The sequence below is a fragment of the Aquila chrysaetos genome, chromosome 16, assembly GCF_900496995.4.
Source record: "Aquila chrysaetos chrysaetos chromosome 16, bAquChr1.4, whole genome shotgun sequence".
NCBI classification, from domain to species: domain Eukaryota; kingdom Metazoa; phylum Chordata; class Aves; order Accipitriformes; family Accipitridae; genus Aquila; species Aquila chrysaetos.
Genome location: NC_044019.1, coordinates 22,595,720 through 22,615,692, shown reverse-complemented (window position 1 = coordinate 22,615,692; position 19,973 = coordinate 22,595,720). Strand labels below are relative to the sequence as shown.

The following is a 19,973-nucleotide window of genomic DNA, read 5'->3' as shown; positions in this document are numbered from 1 at the left end:
CCCACGATGCAGCTGCTGCTGCCCCTGAGATCACAGAGTTACCTGGAACAGACGCAAAGCATGAAGTACCTCTCTTGCAGTTGCAGATCTGTTCAACCAATTTGATCCCAATTTGTTTCCAATGGCAATACCACAAATGCACAAGTAAAGGAAAAAACAAAGTTTTTACTTACCTATTTTCCCTCAATTAGAATATTTTATCAGATTTTGACATGTAATTTAGTATTTCTCTTCTTTCCTTCTTATAGACTTATGTATTTATTTTCCAAAGGACCTGTTGCAGAAAAAGGTCTCAAGGTACATTATAATTTTACGGAAAAGGTTTAAAAATAAAAATTAATTCAACCATCTCAGTACAAAATGCTTTAATGAGTTTTCCTTCAGAATTAATGTCATCAGAGTTCTGAATACACAGAAAGCATGGTAGCAATATGTAAAGTTTCGTGTTTGTACCTGGTTGCCAGATACAAAACATTTATGCACTTTAACCCACAATTAATTTGTCAATCACTTTTTCCACATTAGATGACTTCTGTGGAAATGAAGGAATGTTTGTTTTTAAAAAATTGCCAATTTTTCTACAAGCATTCATTTCAGAGGCGCACAAATATGGTAAATCTATAAAGTAGATCTTATTCACTGCAAAATCAGAAGCATTTGATCATTCAGTTATAGCAACAGGAAAATGGATACCCTGCCCCACGTCTACAGATGTTATGGACTTTCATTTAGATTTATTTAATGATAAGAAAAATATGTAACTTATATGCCAGGTATTATAGATTTTTTTAAAAAATCTTTGCTTTTATTTGTTACTGTCTCATGTCAATTAATAATTTAAAAAAAGTAGGCCTGTATTTATAACTGGACACAATGACAGTAAGAAGTAATAAGGAACCAGTAAGAAATAGTGAGAGGAAGCTACTGACATAGTCTAAAGCACCATGGATAGTTCATATTTAATTTGAGGACTATCAATAAAGTGTAAAGCTTATGCTAAAAATTAACGTATACTCAGAATTAGTTTTATGACTCTGGGATCACCAGAAAGACACACTTCATTTTTCAGTGCTGTGCAGGAAAGGCTTTCCACAAACTAGTTACACATGGAATAGACTTTCTCATATTTTGCTGTTTTTCCATAGTGCATTTATCCTACATTTATGCAAATATGAAGAGGAAGTATTTCATATTCTTGGGTAGTTTAGCAGTGATTTTTCATATCCCACGTCAAATGACTCTCAACACCTGAAAGCATACTTGACAGGAACTTTCTCTGTCAGGAGTTACAAGATAATGATCCTTTATTCAAGGTTATGGCCTGATCCCAAATTCTTTGCACACCAATATTTATGCAAAATCATTTTCACATTCCAAAGCTACTTGAAAAGTTTTACTGACTGAAAACACACTCCAATCCCATTTTTGATGACAAGAAGTCCATAATGCCTACTACTATCCCCAAATACCAAGAACACTGTTGTCATGAATTAGATGTAATCATGATAGCAGTGGGGTTTTTCACTCCCTTGATCTCCCAGATTTATTCTGCATTACATGGCTGTCACAGAAATGGACTCTACACAACAGAACTATGTAAGCAGAAGAATCTTCCTTCAAATACAAACAAATTACACTTTCCATCAATGGAACTGGCCTCTTGTGGAATCATTCTGAGAAAGCTTTACTGAACACTAAAAAACTTTGCCAAGAACTCCCTAACAGGGTGACACAACACTTCAATATAAGTTTCAGCATCCAGGCTGAAATCTTCAAGGAATCAATGTAACATCAGAAGACTCCATGACTCTAATAAAGAAAAAAAACCTATGGATCTCTGAAGTCAGGCATTAAATCCAATACTTCAGCTGGCAAAACTCTCTCCCTGTGAGTCTGGCCTTGGCACTTAAGATTACTATTAAAAGACTTATGAATTTCTTTAAATAAGTGCCAGTACACAGTTAAGTATCAGCCTATATTTGAAATCTGAGTTGATGCTGCTGTGATTCTATGAATTCTAATGGAACTCCTCCAAATTTTTTCACCACTGCAAGTGAACCTGATATATCAAAATATCTCATTTTGCATTATTTTTAGCTGAAATGTATGTCAATGTGAAATCATTTGAACTACATTAGTAGAACTAAAACGATCCCTTGTGTAACTCCATTCACGTCAGTTACATCAGGAATGCATTTCACCACTATAATTTAAAATGTAAAATGCAAAATGCCCAAGTGATGATAAAATTATTTTTCTGAGAGTAGTCAGTATCCAGTAACACTGGGAAAGCTCTGACAGAAGCAGTAGTAGTAACTTGGAGCTGTAACAGCTCAAATACTGGCACACAATTTCAACAGAAGTAATACTTAATGGAAATTTCTGTTTCTTGTTAAGCACTCAGGATCTTTGGGGTTTAGCGTGTTAGGGGTAGCACTTTGGCATTTTCAAGCTGTGTTGTAACTGACTGGACCGATGGGTAGTTGAATAATCAAATGATAAGCCAGCCCAAGTAAAGGTATTTGCTTCCATTCCAGAATGCACAGTTCTTTCTGTGATTCAGAATGGTCTGCCAAACTGATAGCACTATCTAACATTAAGCTATAGTAGTTCTTATTTGTAATGATGAAGTACATAGGTAGGTTTATTCACTGCAGGAGGCAGAGCAGGCTCCACTGTTACCTTAGGATATGCCTCTACAGTACTGCAGTATATAGTGCTGACACACCCAGAATGTTGCTCTGCCAACTGCTACGAGGTCCTACAGTAAGACCTTTTTCTTCAGAGAGTGAGGTACTGCTATGATCACAGCATAATGTAGACACTGCCACACTCATTTTAAATTAAAAGGTTGTGTACTGGTAGCAGAATAGCTGAACAACTTGCTGGAGAACCTGGGTAACTACTTAAGCAGTTACCTCATGCTGAGCACCATGTCCGCAGTGTGAACATATTCTAAGAGTTATTCAAAGAATTTTCTTCCTTATTTCCATTAGAGATCTAAAATTCCACCTCTTATGAACCACCTTCCCTTTCAACCAGTCAATACTGCAAACACGTACTACTTATTTTCTCCAAGTTCATTATTTACCTACTCCTACATTCTTGCTATGGTCTCTGGTATTATGCAGAACTACCAGCAAGCTAGCTTACAAGAGAACCCTTATGGTCTTTACGTCATTAACTACTAGCTGTTAAAGAAACACTTTCAGTTATGGATTTTTACCAGATTTTACAGAATGCTCATCCTCACTGCTGATATTGCCCCTGTAGAAAAAAAGTATTTAGAACATTTAACTCAGGTCAGCTACAACAAAATGCAATATTCAATTTTGGCAAATGCCTACGTATAAAATTACTGAGTTGTTTCACTCAAAACAGTTGGAATTAATATCACCACACTAAAAAGGAGCTTTGTTTAATGCTTCACATTAAAAACATAGTGAAGCCCGCTCTATGATTTTAAATAAGGAATCAGACATTTAAACACAAGTTTTGAAGCAGGGCTCACCACAACACAGTCTTTAGTGTGTGTCTTGGGTTTTATTAGTTCTTCTGCAATGCAAAAGAGGACAAGCAGAGAAACTTTTCGAAGAGGTGATTCACAGAAAATCCATGAGGGCAAAAATCAACCATTAAAGAAAAACCGATGTCTATGGCTCTGTTTGGTACCACTGGATGCTGCATACAGCAAACAATGCTTATCTGATAGATTATGCATAATGTCGTGGGTGCCCAATTTGGACTGCTTTTATTGTTGCTTTTCAGCTCCAGAACTGTAAGTCAGTCAGTAACTACTTCTCTCCCTGCAAAAATCCTCCACTCAGCTGTAAATGAACATTGCAAAACCACTGTAATTCAGTAGTGTTGGTAAGCCCCTTTTCCTCTCATAATGGCCTGTCCCAGCCCCTAAAGTGCACATGCTGATTTGGTTCAAGTTTTATAATCTGGAATGTTCCACAGTGCCGCTTCAAAAACAGTTCCAGTTTAATTGTGCCTTCCCTAGGTAATTATAAGCCTGAAAAAATGCCAGTTCTGAATCTATTATTTATGTTATATGCAGCAATATCTTACCTATTTCATTTTGGAGTCTGGAATGTACTGTGGGCCAGAGAATTTTTACCTACCTTAATCTCCTAGGAAGGGCAATGGAAGTTTTTGACACATAGTAAAATACAGCTGGCCTAAGAATCAGTGAGAAGAAATCATGGAAAGCTTTCTCAAGGACTGCATGGGACCCAACATGTTCATTCTGAATCCCAGAATGCCTATTTTGGATCTTAAATGTTGCTTCAAATACACATGGGTGAAAGCTGTAATTAAGGGAAAATGCAGCACCAATAATAGCATGTTAAAAGTTAGCAATTCTCAATTGTCAGTACTGCAACAACTGAATATCTTATTACTTCTACCTTCTCCTCCCATGCATTGAATTTCTTTCATACTGACAAAGTGCATGTACTAATCATAGACTCTGAATGTTAAATTAACCAGGAAAAAGATATAAATTCGGTTGGTGTTTCTTGCAGGCATCAGTAGAAAACACTGATTTCAAATAATTTTGATTATAAAATTTTACTTCACAATCCTTTCCAGATCACAGATATTCATAATTTTAAAAAGAGTATGGAATTAATGTAATGTTAGCTGTTTCGCCATCAGCATCACATAAAGAAAAAAGAAACAATAAAATATGATGCAGAATTCACTCTTCCAATGATTGTCATTGAACTATTACATTAGTAAACATTCACAGTATGAAGTCTCTTTCAATATATCTCCAGCATATAAAGTAGTGCAAAAAAGCATTCCAGTCATTTTGCCTTTGCAGTCAGACCAGGTTAAATGATTCTCTTACTTCATTTCTTTCATTATTAGACAACAAATGCTGCAATGCCTCCAAAGAGAGTTATAAAAATAAACAATTTCTGGAGGTTCAGCAGCCTTTTCAAAGTAAATTTCCAGTTAAAAACAAGCATTATAGATTTCAAGAAAAAAATTTAGATCTATCTTCTGTAGAATATCTTTTTACAATAAATTTACCATTTGAAAAACAATGACTATGGTATCCAATGATTTATGGTAGCTGCTATTAAAGCACTGATAAATAGATAAATGACTACCAAACTTCATTGCTTCTTACATAGTAAATACCTCTGAATGCCAACTTTTACCACAGAGCTGTTATTAGTGATGTCGACAGTTCATGCACCCACTTTAAAACTGACTTAGTTTTAATAAATTTTTCAGCCTCATGTGCAAAACACTTGCATTCTAATAAAAATATAAAGTCTGAAATTACATCAGATCTAGCAATCCCTTCCTCAAGTTATACCACTTACTTGATATGTAATACAAGTTTAGCAACACTTTTTATTCGTATTTAACCATTGAATGGCATACTACTGTATGCTGTGGACTCGTTTGCATATTTAATTATTTTCACTGCACTCTTTAATGCATAAATATATTTGGAAACGTTCAAAATTACACATCAGTTTCCACAGAATTTGAATTTACACAGTTTTTCTTCTCTGACTCACTGCTATTCCCCGTGTCCTGACTTTTTTTCTCCTTTACACAAAGAGATTCTTTAACTCCTTCTTCCATCTCCAAATATTCTGATTTATCCTCTGTGGATGAAGATGATGAGCTTCTAAATTTCTTCAGTAAATTTGTTGGGAGGTAAGGGCAACTGACTGCATTTTGCATCAGCTGCGTTTGTTCTTCATTCTCAGTCTCTCTGTGGTAGAAATAGTTAAAATTGGAGACAATCACTGGCACTGGTAAAGCAATGGTTAACACTCCCGCAATGGCACACAAGGACCCAACTATTTTCCCACCCACAGTTATGGGTTTCATATCCCCATAACCAACTGTAGTCATGGTCACTACAGCCCACCAAAAGGCATCTGGGATGCTTTGAAAATGGGTGGCAGGCTCATCAGCTTCGGCGAAGTAAACAGCACTGGAAAACAAAATGACTCCAATAAAAAGAAAAAAGATGAGGAGGCCGAGTTCCCTCATGCTGGCTCTGAGTGTATGACCCAGGATCTGCAAACCCTTGGAGTGCCTGGAGAGCTTGAAGATGCGAAACACCCTGACCAGACGGATGATCCTCAGGATGGCAAAAGACATAGCCTGTTGACCATTACTGCCCTGCTCCTGCGCCAAGTCAGTGCCCAGAGTAATGAAGTAAGGCAAGATGGAGACAATGTCTATGATGTTCATGATGTTCTTGAAGAAGTGTGCTTTGCTTGGACATGCAAAGCAGCGCACTGTAAACTCAAAGGAGAACCAAATGATGCATACTGTCTCTACAATGAAAAAAGGGTCATTGAAGATGGTGTGCTCCCCAGCGTCCAGGTGAAGTGACTCATTGGAAAGTCCCTTCCCTAAGCTCAGGGACATGACGAATTCTTTGTCATCTCTGAACTCTGGCAAAGTCTCCAGACAAAAGATGACAATGGAGATCAAGATGACCAAGACAGAGACGATGGCAATGCCTCTGGCTGGACTGGAGCTCTCTGGGTACTCAAACAGCAGCCAAACCTGCCTCTTAAACTCATTCTCCGGCAAAGCTTTGTCCTCTTCCTCTTTGACAAACCCTTCATCCTCCCTAAACTTGAGCATGGCCTCCTCCCCAAGTTGGTAGAATTTCACCTCCTCGGTGAAGATGTCAAAGGGTACATTGACTGGCCTCTTCAGCCGACCACCACTCTGGTAGTAGTACAGGATGGCATCAAAGCTGGGCCGGTTCCTATCAAAGAAGTATTCATTCCTGAGAGGGTCAAAGTACCTCCCTCGCTTCGCTGGATCACCCAACAACGTCTCCGGGAACTGAGCTAATGTCTTCAGCTGTGTCTCAAACCGCAGTCCTGACACGTTGATTACCACACGCTCACAACACTCGTACTCACTGTAGCGAACAGAGCTGTAACCCCCAGGGCCTCCACCATCATCAGGTGGCTGGTCTGAGTATGAAAACTCATCCTCCCCATAGTCATCACTGTAGTAGAGCTTTCCTTCTTCCTCATCGTCTTCATCCTCGTCTTCATCCTCCTCTTCCTCCTCACTCAAGTCCTTCAGTATTCTCTCTTCAGAACCACTGAGAGGCAGCAGCTCAGAACAGGGGAAGGAGGCCCCACACTCCCTACTTCCCAAGTGGTGGCTCCTCTTCTTCCCTTTCTTCCGCCTCTTACCACTCTGGCGGTGGGGCATGCTGCTGCGTGACGCATTCCCACCATGAGAGGAGGATGCACCTCGACTCTGTTCCTGATGGTAGTGGTGATACGGTCCACCTCCACCTGTTGCCCCACCTTCTACTGCTGCTGTGGCTGCTGCTACGGCTGCAGCTGCTGCGGCTCTTGACTGTGCCAGCCGCTCTCTCTCTCGGGCCCGAGCTTGGACCGCATATCCGTAGGGCATGTGGCTGTTGCACCCAGAGCTATCTGCACTCACCATTGCAACCTCCATTTTGCAACTGCTTTTTTTTATCGCTTAATGCAAAAAGGTTTCGTTTTATTTACAGCGTAACCTTAGCTTTCACTAGAAAGTTCAAAGCCATTTGCATTTGGAGGACAGTCCCTTGGACACAGACCAGGGCAACATAGTTGTAAGACTGAATCTATGTTTTGGAAAACCACAGATCTGCATTTTCTTATTGTCCAGAATGTTTGACACAAACTACTGTTTTGCTAATAAGAAAAGATGAAACTCTCAGATTGAACCAGGGAACAGCTGAGGCCTTGTTCTTTCATCCACCAAGCCCCTTTATTTTCATTTACCTCCTGTGGCTATCACAGATCTGATCAGAATCATGACTACCTTGCAGGCATTCATGAGGAAAAAAATACACAAATCAAAGGGTACCTGCTCTCCACAGATGGTTTTAGTTCATCATTGCAACCAAATGCAAATAGTCTCTTTCCTCATAATTTGTTCCTGGTAATGCTTTGGCCTAACAATCTTACTGTTTAATATCATTACTTGGGGAGTTGAAGTTAATTCCAGCCATCACTTTATTTACACAGTGAGGAGGTCTTTGCAAATCCTTTCTTCAGCCTGTCAGTAATGTCTCAAACCTGGGAGCAGCACCCAGGGCGTCAGCAGCAGTGGTAGGAGGAGGAGGAGGAGGAGGAGGAGGAGATGAAGACTGAGAAACTGGCTCTGAGGTCCCCATAGGACATAAGGGAGTGGATGGGTCACCCTTTGGTTATGGTCATGCAGAAGAAGCACTTAACCTGAGGCACATGCACAAACACACAAAAATAAACAAAACAAAAAGGGAAAAGATTGGATTGTTTTCCTAAAAGGTCACACTGATCAAATGAAACTGTGTCATCTATTACCACGGTATTCAAATCTTCCCCTGCCCACACTATTCACACTTCTACATTACACACACACCCACATCACATGCACAGAGATTTTGAACGACTCTGTGGGTAAGGATGTGGGTGGGTATGTCACATATATATAGACAGAGATACAAAATCCCCACCCATATAAGCACTTGCGTCCATACACAAACACATGCATGCTTCTGAAACACCAACACATATAAACACTAATAAAAATATTGCAATACACAGTGCATTCAGATCTTTGAGTACATACGTAATAGATACACCTACATGTATCTATATGAAATATTACAGAATAAATACATCTACACAAAGAGCTTTTGTTGTATTTGTAGAAACACATAAGATGCAGGAATGTTACATTTTAATCTGTAAGTGAATTGTGTTTCAATCATAATGAACATCTCACTGAATTTAATCTGGAAACAGGCACGTACAATGCTCACTCAAGTGAAAATACTGTGATATGATATGTCAAGAAAACAACTGCAGGTGCACCGAAGCAACATCTACATGCAAGCACACACACAAAAACACACGCACACACACCCCCCTTTGAAACAGAAGCCTCGTTTACAGCTGCATCTATTAATACATGATAGAAGGTGAATATGAACTATTAAATAACACTATTTTTAAAATCGTACCTACGTGTCATGCAGAAACAGGTCTTAAAAACGCTATCATACTTACTGTTCCTAGGCAGAGAAATAGCAATGCTGTTCCTGCTAGTGTAAGGATCTGGTGACAGCAGTCCTGAGGAGGGGGCTATGCCGACTGATCTACATTTGCAGGTGTGTACGGTCAGTCAGCACCACAGGTTGACCAGTTATTTCTCTCCCTTCTTGCCGGGTGCAACAAGAGCGCCAAGAGTGAGCCAGTGAGGCAGCTTAGGCTGGGGGCACTCTGCACAGCCACAGACACCGCTTCTCGCCCAGGCATTTGCAAAAAGGCAACAAGCAAGAGTCTTGTTCCAAAAGGAAAAAAATGAAGGCGGCGTGTTCGTGTGTGTGTGAGAGACGGATGGAATGAATGGATGAGCGCAATCACTAGTCCTTCCAAGCCCAGCTTTCGCAGCAGATTTGTAAAACGTTAAATAATCCGCGTACCAAGCCTGTTTCCACTGACGGGAGGACGGGCGTCGCTTCTTGCAGTTTCTCCCCCCGACACGTCCAGACGGCACGGCTCAGCCAGCACCCGCCCGCATCATCCACTTGTTGTGCCGGTTTTCGGTCATGCTTACCAAAAAAAAAACAAAAACAAAAACAAAAAAAACCCAACCCCAAAAGCCCAAACCAAAAACAAAAAAACCCAAATCAAAAAAAAAACCCCACCGAGAGGAGACAGCAGCCCTCTACTACGGGCTGTTCTTGCCTGATTTTTTAAAGCTGCAGCTAGCAGCCGCGCGGCCGAGCCGCAGGGGTGCTCCCGCCGCCAGCCCTGTTGCTCCGCGGAGCAGCCGGAGCCGGAGCCGGAGCCGGAGCCGCCCGCCCGCCTGCGCGCCGCCGGGATCCGCGGCCGCTGTAGCGCGCCTTGCCCGGCTCGCCGTCGGCCCCTCGCGGCTGCCGCCCCGCACTGCGCCCCTGCTCCGCGGCACGGCTCCTTACACACACACACATCCCCCCCACACACCCCCCGCCTCGCCTCGCCCCTGGCTCTCCCTTTTTTCCGTGTTAATGTATTAATTATTGAAACGAATATTCCAGTGCTCAATAATGCATTGGCTGGCTAACACGCCTTTGTGCTCAAAGCAACGCTGCCAGCCCCGGCTCGTTTTGCGGGGTTTCTTTTAAGGAAGAAAAACCCATTGTTGAGGTGGCCCAGGGAATTTCAAAACTAAGTGCAGGTCAAGTTTCCCAGAAAGAGGAAAGAGCTGCCGCTTCGCTCACCCCAAACCGTCTCCAAAGGTACAAGCAAACCAGAAAACAATTTCCTCTGCTCCTGCCCAACACGGCCAAGCCAGCACACTGCCTGCCAGCTACACAGGTCTTGCAAATTAAGCCAAACTAACTCTTACTCCTAATTCTACACCTACACGGAAAAGGAGGTCTTAGGTCATGAAGAGGGTACCGTTGTGTATTTGGTAGATGAGACAAAAAAATAATAGAGTTTTAACACCTCTGCCAAAGCTGTCAAACCTTTGCTCCCTCTGCCCGCTGTCTGTAACACAAGCAGCATATAAACTGGCTATTCCTTCTGCACCTAGAAAATCCAAACTGTGACCAATTCCACTCTCTGTAAGCAAGCACCATGAAAATGCAGCTTGCCTATATTTGACATCACAGCTACAATCCTACCATCTCAATAAAAAATGAGTGTAGGCATTCTTAACTAACATGGAAAAAGAAAAGAAAGATTTTGGTGCTTTAGAGCCCTATAGAAAGGATCATAGCGAGGACAAATCAAGAGTAGCGCTCACTCTGGACACTTTGCCTCAAGGTGTTTGCAACTGGTGTTTGCAACTTCAACATGTGCAGTAAGTGGGTTAGGCATCTTTTTCATTGCCTAGGTCCACACTTTCTCCACAGTCCAGAGAAACCAAGAACGCCTGGTGACTATTCCCCTTCAGATCCCTAGTAGCACAACCCAGATTATCCATGTTGCCTCTCTGTCTCTTACTGCCTACATCAGTTAGTGCTCATACTCTTGATCCCATTCATTTGAGTAGGTGACATATGACTATATAAGGGAGAATGAAGGATCAACCAAATAAACATACTGAATGCCAGACATCAAATCAGTTCATAAGGATCTTGCCAAAAGTATTGTGAAATGTATAAAATGCAGCTCTATCTAACCAATTTTTCAACAATCACAATCCTTCAAGTTCCATGGGCAAGTAAAAGACATATAGAAATTCCTAATGTCAGTCCAAATGCCATTGAAATACAAAGTGGTGTCATCACAAGAGCAGTCCAAAATTTTGATACTCCTGGGTGCAATTTAAAAGCATTCTACAAATTCATTTCCAATACCAAAACCCAGATTCTTCCGCAACTTGGCACAAGAGCATACCAAAGACAGGGATCAAACCCCTATCATGGTTTAGTCACAAGGACATGTACAATGCCATAAAAATAGAAGAGATATCATAGGTATGCTTTTTGAATGATTAGAAACACCTAGACTTATTCCTACTTCAGTAAAATTTAATTCTAGGGGCATTTTCCAGAATCCAGTCACTTCATTCTCTAAGAAGTGTTGCGCTGCGTTTTATCAGTAGGACCTGAACACTTTTTTTATTTCTTTTTGAGATGTTTCAAAGGCTTCAGACCAAAAAAAATTGTTTATCTAGTTTTTGCCTTTCTTCCAAAGTTTCAGATGCACTTTCTTGTCATTGTCTTAGGCAACTGTTAAATTGAAAAATTCAGTGCATACCTGAGTATAAAGACAAGTTGAAACAGACCAGTCACTTTGGTATACCTTTTTGATCATTATTATTCTTTTCTTTTTTAATAGCTAAAGCATATTCTTGAGCAAAGATAAATAAAATGTGATGTATGAGGGGATACACACATAAACCACATGTAACACTGATAATGGGAGAAGCAGAATAGCCTTTTTGTACCTTTTTTTAAATCCATTCTAATGTGATAGGGATCACGTAACTACATGCAATTCAATCTAACTCAGAGGTCTTATTTGATCCAATTTTTAACTGATTTAAAAGCAAAAACCGAGCTTTAAGTATTTACAGATGAATACTGTGATTCATTTCATTCAGCTTTGTATTTTCGTCGTATTCAAAGAGCAATTTTTATTTAAAAGTTATTACATTCCCTCTGCTCCTTCATATTCATAAGGGATACTACTATTGGTAGAACAAAGAGAGAATACATACATGTCATTATCTTCGATAGTACTGTATTAAGAATGTTGCAGCACAGCAAAGGATCTGTAAGGTATGCTATCATACAGATTTGTTCTGTTTTACAGAGAAAACAGAGGAGAGGAAAAATAGGCATCATTATTGCTTATCAATGCATACAGTGCCAGAAAAAATACACAACAATTTAATACATTTTCATGCAAAGGGAACATGAGATTTAAAAAGCCTAACTTATGTTGCTATGCCCAATATTAATATATGCTACCCCCAATTGCTGCAATTCACACTGGCAGAGTCTGGCCTCAGTCCAACACTAATCTTCCTGCTGTAATCAAGAGTTCTGTGCAGCGAATAAAACTGTACTACAGCTCAGTACTTATTGCACTTCTAGACCACGAATTATTCTACTTCCCTTTTAGTCTTCTCTTTTTACTCTTCTGCTCCTTCCTACGCTTGTTTCACTATTATTTCTATTAGCCTCTCAAGGCAACTCAGCCAACTTCCCAAAAGATCAGGAACTCCTTTCAAAACAAATGAAATGTTGCAGCAGTGGGCACTCAGGATAATCAAGTGGAAACACTATGGTTACTATATCATTTCAGATGTGATGAAACATGGTTCAGAACATGTGTTTCCTTCCCTCCCCATTCTCAGCTGATTACAGTGCTGAAGATTCGTAGATACCAAAGCAGCAATGAATTCTTGCCTCCACAGCTAGGTTTTCTCTCCCAGTGTTTATATCACTTTAGGGAGTTCATATTTTATTCATATTTTACTAACCAGGCTCAGTAAGACACCCCTGTCAAAGAATCTGGCTCGAGTACTCTTCTTTTGAATATGACTGGCACTACTTAATGAGGTACTTAGCAGAAGAAAATACAGCCTATCCTCAGTTTGTTCTTATACACAACATATATGAATGGCACATCTGTTCATTACTTGTACTGCAACAGGCTAATCCAAGGAAGTTGACATCCCAGAGAACAGCAGGCCTTTTATACTTTCTTGGAAAAGTATGCAAAACCGCTGCCATTTATTTACCATTTAGTTTAGGATGAATAGCAGTACAAACACGGATGATATTTATATTCGGAGAATAATTTCTTCTACCGGAGTATGGACCTACTCAGAAACTAGGATAAAAATATCATGTATGGTTTATTTTTGGACTTGAATATTTCTCTGTTCATTCTGGGCAGACAGGGACTCACATCACCGTTACTCTTGAAATCAACAATAGCAAAAAAAAAAAAAAAAAAAGGATAGTATGGAGGGAAAGCCTCTAAATAAGGAACTGTGTGACAATGGAGATACCTCACTTATATTCTTGGTCCTACCCCAGACTTCCAAGATACGCACAGCCACATCACTCTTAATGCTGACCTCTCTTTTCTAGTACAACAAAGATAATTTCCCGCTTTTTTTTTTTCCTCCTAACAATTTGTTTTTATTTAGAATGGAAGAACTTGGATCAGGCAATGCCCTTTCTTACAGATATGCCAAGTAGCAGTGAGCAGTGTGGATCTCCAGTTTGGATACTGTTACTGTAATTAACTCATGAAGGAAATGAGTTAGATTCAAAGAATTACTTAAATTACTGTGTCACAGGATTTGCTCTATTTCTGTATTCAAGAATCAGTGTATTATTCTGAATACACAATTTTCAAACTATGCTAACAGTAAATGCAATAATTATGAAACCTGGAAATATCAGGTGCTAAATTCTGGCTTGCATATATATTTGTCTAGATCAGATAACATTATGAGGCCATGGCAGGCTGATTTCTCACTGGGATTTTATCAGGAATACTCTGGAGGAAAATTAGGTAGTGGGCTAATAATTACTGTAGCTTTACACTATTAAGTTAACCATGACTTGCAGAACTGGAAAGGAACACCTGTAGGACAAGAGCTCAAAACTATTACTGTTAAAATAATGAAGACTTATTAGCTAGAAGTTCAAGTATCTCATGCTCCAGGAATATGCAGTAGTAAACTGTTCAGTGAAGAAGCATGTAAAGAAAGGAATTTTAGATGTTCAAGTATGGCATCTAACATACCTCACATATATCTTTTTAGGTAAAAAAGGGTATTTCTATGAACTCAAAGCTTGTAGCAGGTAGATGTTGCTCAAGTTCTAGCAAATATATGTTTATAACTCTTATCTATGAAATTAGCATGAATGGAAGATATGTGCATGCAGGAACTGCAGGATCAAACTAAAAATAGTGGATACACCATTGTACCTGTAACACTCCAAATCTTACTAGAAGGATCCACTTACAATTAGTATTACACTTAAATTAGATAAGAAACCTAAATTTACCGGACTAGAACAATTCCTACTAAAGATTCCAGCCTATAGCTACAGGAGGTACGTTTCACATGTAACTGTCTTGGTTCATAATTTGATGGTAACCATATATAGCTTCCAGATTAACCTTTGCGTCAAAATCAGCATAGTCTGCTCTGTCATCATCTTGTTACCCTACTGATGAATACAAAAGAACCAGGATAGACAGCAGATGAGACTGGCGAAGAGAGAAGCAGCAATAGGACTTCGTACACTTCCCATTAAGTAGGTCAACTGAGAAAGGAACACAGCCGTTTTCTTTTGACCTTTAGAGGTGTGTGTGAGGGAATGCTTTTGTGCCACCATTGCACTAAAGGACCATTTTCCTCCTGCCATGATAAGGGTACAGAAAATTGCTCCATGTTTTAAGAGGAGACTGATTCTGATAGATCTGAGTTCATGAGGTGTATCAGAACTATGTCAGAGTATTCAGATATGAGACAAAAATTTTGATTCCACTCTTTTCCACAAGCGTGCAAACACAAATCCTGGAAGAATGTATGGGGGGTTTTAACCAAACTTGATAGCCTTGCATATCAGAGAAAATGTAGGCAATTTTTAATAGGGAGAACTATGCTGACAAAAATGAGAATCTATTCAACCTTATTCCTAATGGTTTCAAGATGAGATTCACATGGGAGCTAGATGCCTAGAAGTTTTAAGTGCCATGTGTACTGATCCACATGGGAAAGATTATAAAATCAACTGTTCCCAAATAAATTATATACTCATAAAAGTTCATTAAACCTCTTTATTTCAGAGATATTGTTGTATGATCTCTGGGGTGTACTAAGCACAACGTTAACACAAAAAAAGATGTTCCCAGCTTGAATAAACACACAGAATTAACCAACCTTGGGTGCAACAACAGTTATTACTATAAAAGGTTGAAGAAAAATAAATTCTTGAGATTATAAAATAAAATAAATATTCTTGTGGCTAATTTTGAACTAGCAAGCAGTGTAGAAAGAATCTAATGATAGCCTTTATTCTGGTGTGAGGTAAACATATAGTTTTGTTGTTGTTGTCAGTATATTTACTGAGGAAAACCTTTCCAGAATGGAAATGACCTTTCTAGAGGGTTGTCAGTGAGAAGGAAATTGGTCTGGGGGCCAGGGACTAGATAGGAATCAAGAAATTAAAATAGGTATCGCAAAGGCAATATAAAAATTTCTCTAATACTGTTGTATATATGGAGATACTAAAAATACTTCAGAAATTACCATTTTGAAGGAGACCTGCATTTCAGGACATTAAGGATCATTTATGGTAATGCCTGGGAGAGCTAAGGTACAATTAACACAATAAAATAATAAACCCTATACATCAGATCTAACCTGTTGACTGAAGCATCCAGCCTGTTGTCTTTTCTTCAGAGAAAACAGGAAATAGTGTCCTGGAAATCACAGGCTGCCCTCTCAGTGTTTCTCCTCATGTTCAGGCAGAACTGTCACAACAGGTGAGGAAAGGAATTACAGCCAGAAGCACCCTTTCTCTGTTTATGCATTAGGGCAGGTAAAGGTGTAAGATATTAACTGCCATAGCCTCATTAGTACAGCCCAACACAGAGGTCCCAAAAGTGGCACCTCATCCCTGCAGTCCAAATAAATAGTTTGCATATACAGATCAGATATAATCTGTAGAGAGCTGATGTTCTTTTGCACACTAGGGACAGAGTAACTCCTGAAAAATCCTTAGTTAAAATTAGCTCATTTCTACCCTATTCCTATCGCAGGTCAGTAGAAAACTCCTTATCAACCCCTAAATTTAGAAAAATCTTGTGGTTCCCAGCTGCAGTTTACCATAGCAGATTTCCTCGTATCTGTGTGTAAGTGTGGGAACTCTCATTGTGTTATTAGGTGCCTCTGGGCATTGCTTAACTCTTGTTGAACACAAACAGGGGCAGGAGTTTTCATATGGAGACCAAAAACCAGTTGTAGTTTATGAACACAATTATCATTCATATGAGATCCTGAAAACTGAATTAAACTTAGCTTTTTTAAAAATTTGGCACTATACCTGTGTCAAAATTCTGTGTCAGAAATTAGAATGTGGAAATTCCAACCCAAATGTTAACCTCAGCACGGAAGCCCAAGGTTGAAAGTCTTACTGAGTGTGTTGCTAAACTCAGAAAGTTAAAGTAAGTCGATCTAAGGGTCCAGGTACTTCAGATCTTTTCAGTCTAACAGATTAATTTCTTTCCTATATTGAAGCCAAAAGCTTCAACGAATTGTTCAGGATTAGGCCTGTGTAGCTAATTAGTTGGAACTGGAACCTTTAGTAGCCAGCAGATAACTTGCTCTGTGGGATACAGAGCTAAGTATATAATTTATTTAGGAACAGCTTATCACATTCCCCATGTGGATCTGTATAAATGGCACATAAAGCTATTAGATGTCTAGCTCCCGTCTGAATCCAACAGGAATCAAGTTGAAAATGGACTTTCGTTTTTGTCAACATAATGCTCTGAACCCATTGACTAAAAGACCCTAATGCTGAAGAATTTGGTGAGGTTTCTGATAAGCTCAAGATGAGCTATAAATCCCTCTGTACTAACTGAAAGGGCCTAATCTACCTAGGCTCTTAGATCCCCTTACTTGACTCTCAGGACTTAACAATACCCTTCTTATGAATACAGTAGTGCTTCACACAAGGGATTGTTGATGTGTCAGTTGTGAAAGCAACCTCTGCACTAACTGTGCTGTGAACATTCACCCTCCTTCTCTGCACCACCATCTCAACATACTATGAAATGGATTAATCAATGAATATTGCACACAGCCACCAGACTAACAACACAGCAGTTTCTATCCCCAAGTAAAAATAATAACCTGAAGCTATTCCCTAGACAACCAAAAAAATCATGGTCTGTTGGCTGTGTTGTCATGCCATTGTGTTTCTAATCTGTTGAACATGCACTCTCTTAGGTATAAACAGTAGTTACAGGAAGAGACTCCCTTCTGATTAAAATGACCTTTGCAAAGCAATCTCATGTTCAGGAATGTTCATAAGGAGCTTTAATAAGGTAAAAGCCAAAAGAACTAACATATAAAAATACAGTACCTCTTTTACTGGGACAGGCTTTTCATCCTCTCTGCCACGCACACTTCAGGCAGACACTTTCAGATATTCTAGGGAAACATTAAAAAGTAACATCTTCCATTTTTCCTTTTCCTGAAGGAAAATGAAGAATGCTGAAGGTTAGATGAAAAGCAATCTAAAGTTGGCTAAGTAGCCCAGTATAAATCTGGAATATCTAAAGGTAGGAATTAGCATTTTAATGATCGGAAAGCGAGTAGATCCTGATAATAGTTTTCTCTGAATACAGTCCAAACAAATCCCCTGTTTTATCCACAACTAAAGAAAAGAACTTTTCTCATTGCTTGCATATGTAAGAGTCCATTACCCATCTTTAGCTAGGAAGACAGATAAATGAGCAACTACCACCTTTATGGGGTAATTTATAAAGTCTTGGTTCAGCAGAGTGGGAGTTCTAAATGAATGTTATTTTACATTTGAGTAAATGCCTGAAAGATCAGGTTTTTTATGCAGTTCTGGAACTTTCTTTATAATAACAATGCACTCTGTCAAACTAGTAGGAAAAATATCTGGTATAAAAATGGCCATTATCTAGGGAAATCATAATTGGTTTTCATATCAGCTTTCCTTCTTAAAATACCCAAATGAATGAAGCAGATAATTGCAAAGTTCACAGAATAGCAATTATATCCTGACTATAGCAATCGAGATGCTGACAAACTAAAGACCCACTATACACATAAATACGCTGATTTTTGTTTACAGGTGACGAGAAAGCTAACCTTTAAAAGATACTTATGCCATCCCTTAATCATTCTACCGAGGTTTACACATCTTGTTTGTGGCATTTCAGCACTTTCTACACACTGGTTCAACAAGGTAAACAAACACATATCTTACTGAAAGGAATCAATTACTTCCATTGCCTTTTGTGGACCACTCTTTACTTCAACACGTCCTGATGCTCCTTGCTGAACTGTGCGGTAACTAACTCTTAACATATATGGATCTTTGTATGTTTCTTTTGTTCTCTCTCACACAATGGGAATTTGTCTATAGTTGTTTTTATGCAACCCTATGTAACTTATATCATTCTTACCATGCATTTCTATTTCCTGTCATAGTTGTGTTTATTTGCATGGGCATAGCCCAAGAAGTCCAGTTTCCACCGGGCCACAACACACAAAATGGTATTTGGTGGGTTTTTGTTCAAACAGCATTGTTTATTCCAGTCTGGTATTAAATCCAAAGTTCTGCCTCTTACTTCACCTTGCTATATTTTCATGATGATGAGAAAATTAATCCTTAAAAGAAAAACAAAAAAAAAAGATTCCTTTGCTTTGAAAATTCATAAAGATGACAGGACAAAGATACCTACTTTCTATTTTACAGTAGCATCAAAATATGTCATCATTCAGCTGCAATCTTCTGTCTTCTGCAGCTTTTGCTAAGAGACTAATATTTTAATAAATCTTTGCCATTGTCATTAAACTATGAACTTTGTCAGTTCTTCTGAAAATACATTTTCCTGATTTTCAGCAACTTTCCTCATTTTCAAGGAATTGCTCATTGGATCTTTACTACCTTTCTTCCTATGTTTTTCTGGGGCAGCATAAAGAAACAAAATATGGAAAATGTAGCATATCCTATATTAATTAAAAAAAAAACAGTAAAGGATACAACCTAATTCTCAGGCTTTAAGTTACCAAAAACTCTGAGCAATTCTCAGGTGCGATTCTCTGCATCAGACTATTCTGGCAGAACTACCGGGCTGGAGTCTACTCCCTGAAAAGTCTGTAAAAATACATTCATTACATATGTGAACCTCATGGTGAAACAATGCCAAAGACAGCCCAAAGGGCAGGATTTAGAAACAACATCTTCCAAATAAGGTGCTGAACGCAAACACAAGTGCCCTGTTTTTCTAATGGCACATATCAGAAAATCCTGGGAAGAAACCCTACCTTAGAAAAACATAATACATATGCCGAATTTTTCTCCTTGCCAGTAGTCAGAGAGGTTCCTGTTTTGCATAATTATACAGGTGGGGGTTTTTTTTTGCTTTTTGAAAATGACCAGCACTTAAACTTATTCTGCCTCCTGTTTGTTTTCCATAATTAAACTCCTTTTTCATCTCTCTGGCAAAATGTAATTCTCTAGGGATATAAATCATGTAATGGTTGGGCTCTTTCCACTCTTACCTGTCATCCTCATATTGTTCGGTTACAGCAAGTCTTCTTCCCTTTAGGTCACCTTCCTGATAAAACTTTTTTTAATGGTAAATCTTCACTTCATATTACCCATACACACAGTTCTAGTAGTGCTTCATTTGATACATGGGTGACACTGGAAATCTCAAGTTTTACTCCTATGGCCTCTTTGACAG

The 19,973-nt window shown here is 39.1% G+C and overlaps 1 protein-coding gene across 1 annotated transcript; it reads right to left on the bottom strand.

The window, feature by feature from the left end:
* Positions 1–350: 350 nt before the first annotated feature.
* Positions 351–9,861, bottom strand: KCNA4 (potassium voltage-gated channel subfamily A member 4). Its single transcript, XM_030039430.1, has 2 exons — positions 9,060–9,861; positions 351–8,243 (listed from the first exon to the last, which is right to left on the bottom strand). The coding sequence occupies exon 2, from the start codon at positions 7,474–7,476 to the stop codon at positions 5,488–5,490; it is 1,989 nt and encodes a 662-aa protein (XP_029895290.1). The 5' UTR covers positions 7,477–8,243; positions 9,060–9,861; the 3' UTR covers positions 351–5,487.
* Between the last annotated feature and the right edge of the window lie 10,112 nt (positions 9,862–19,973).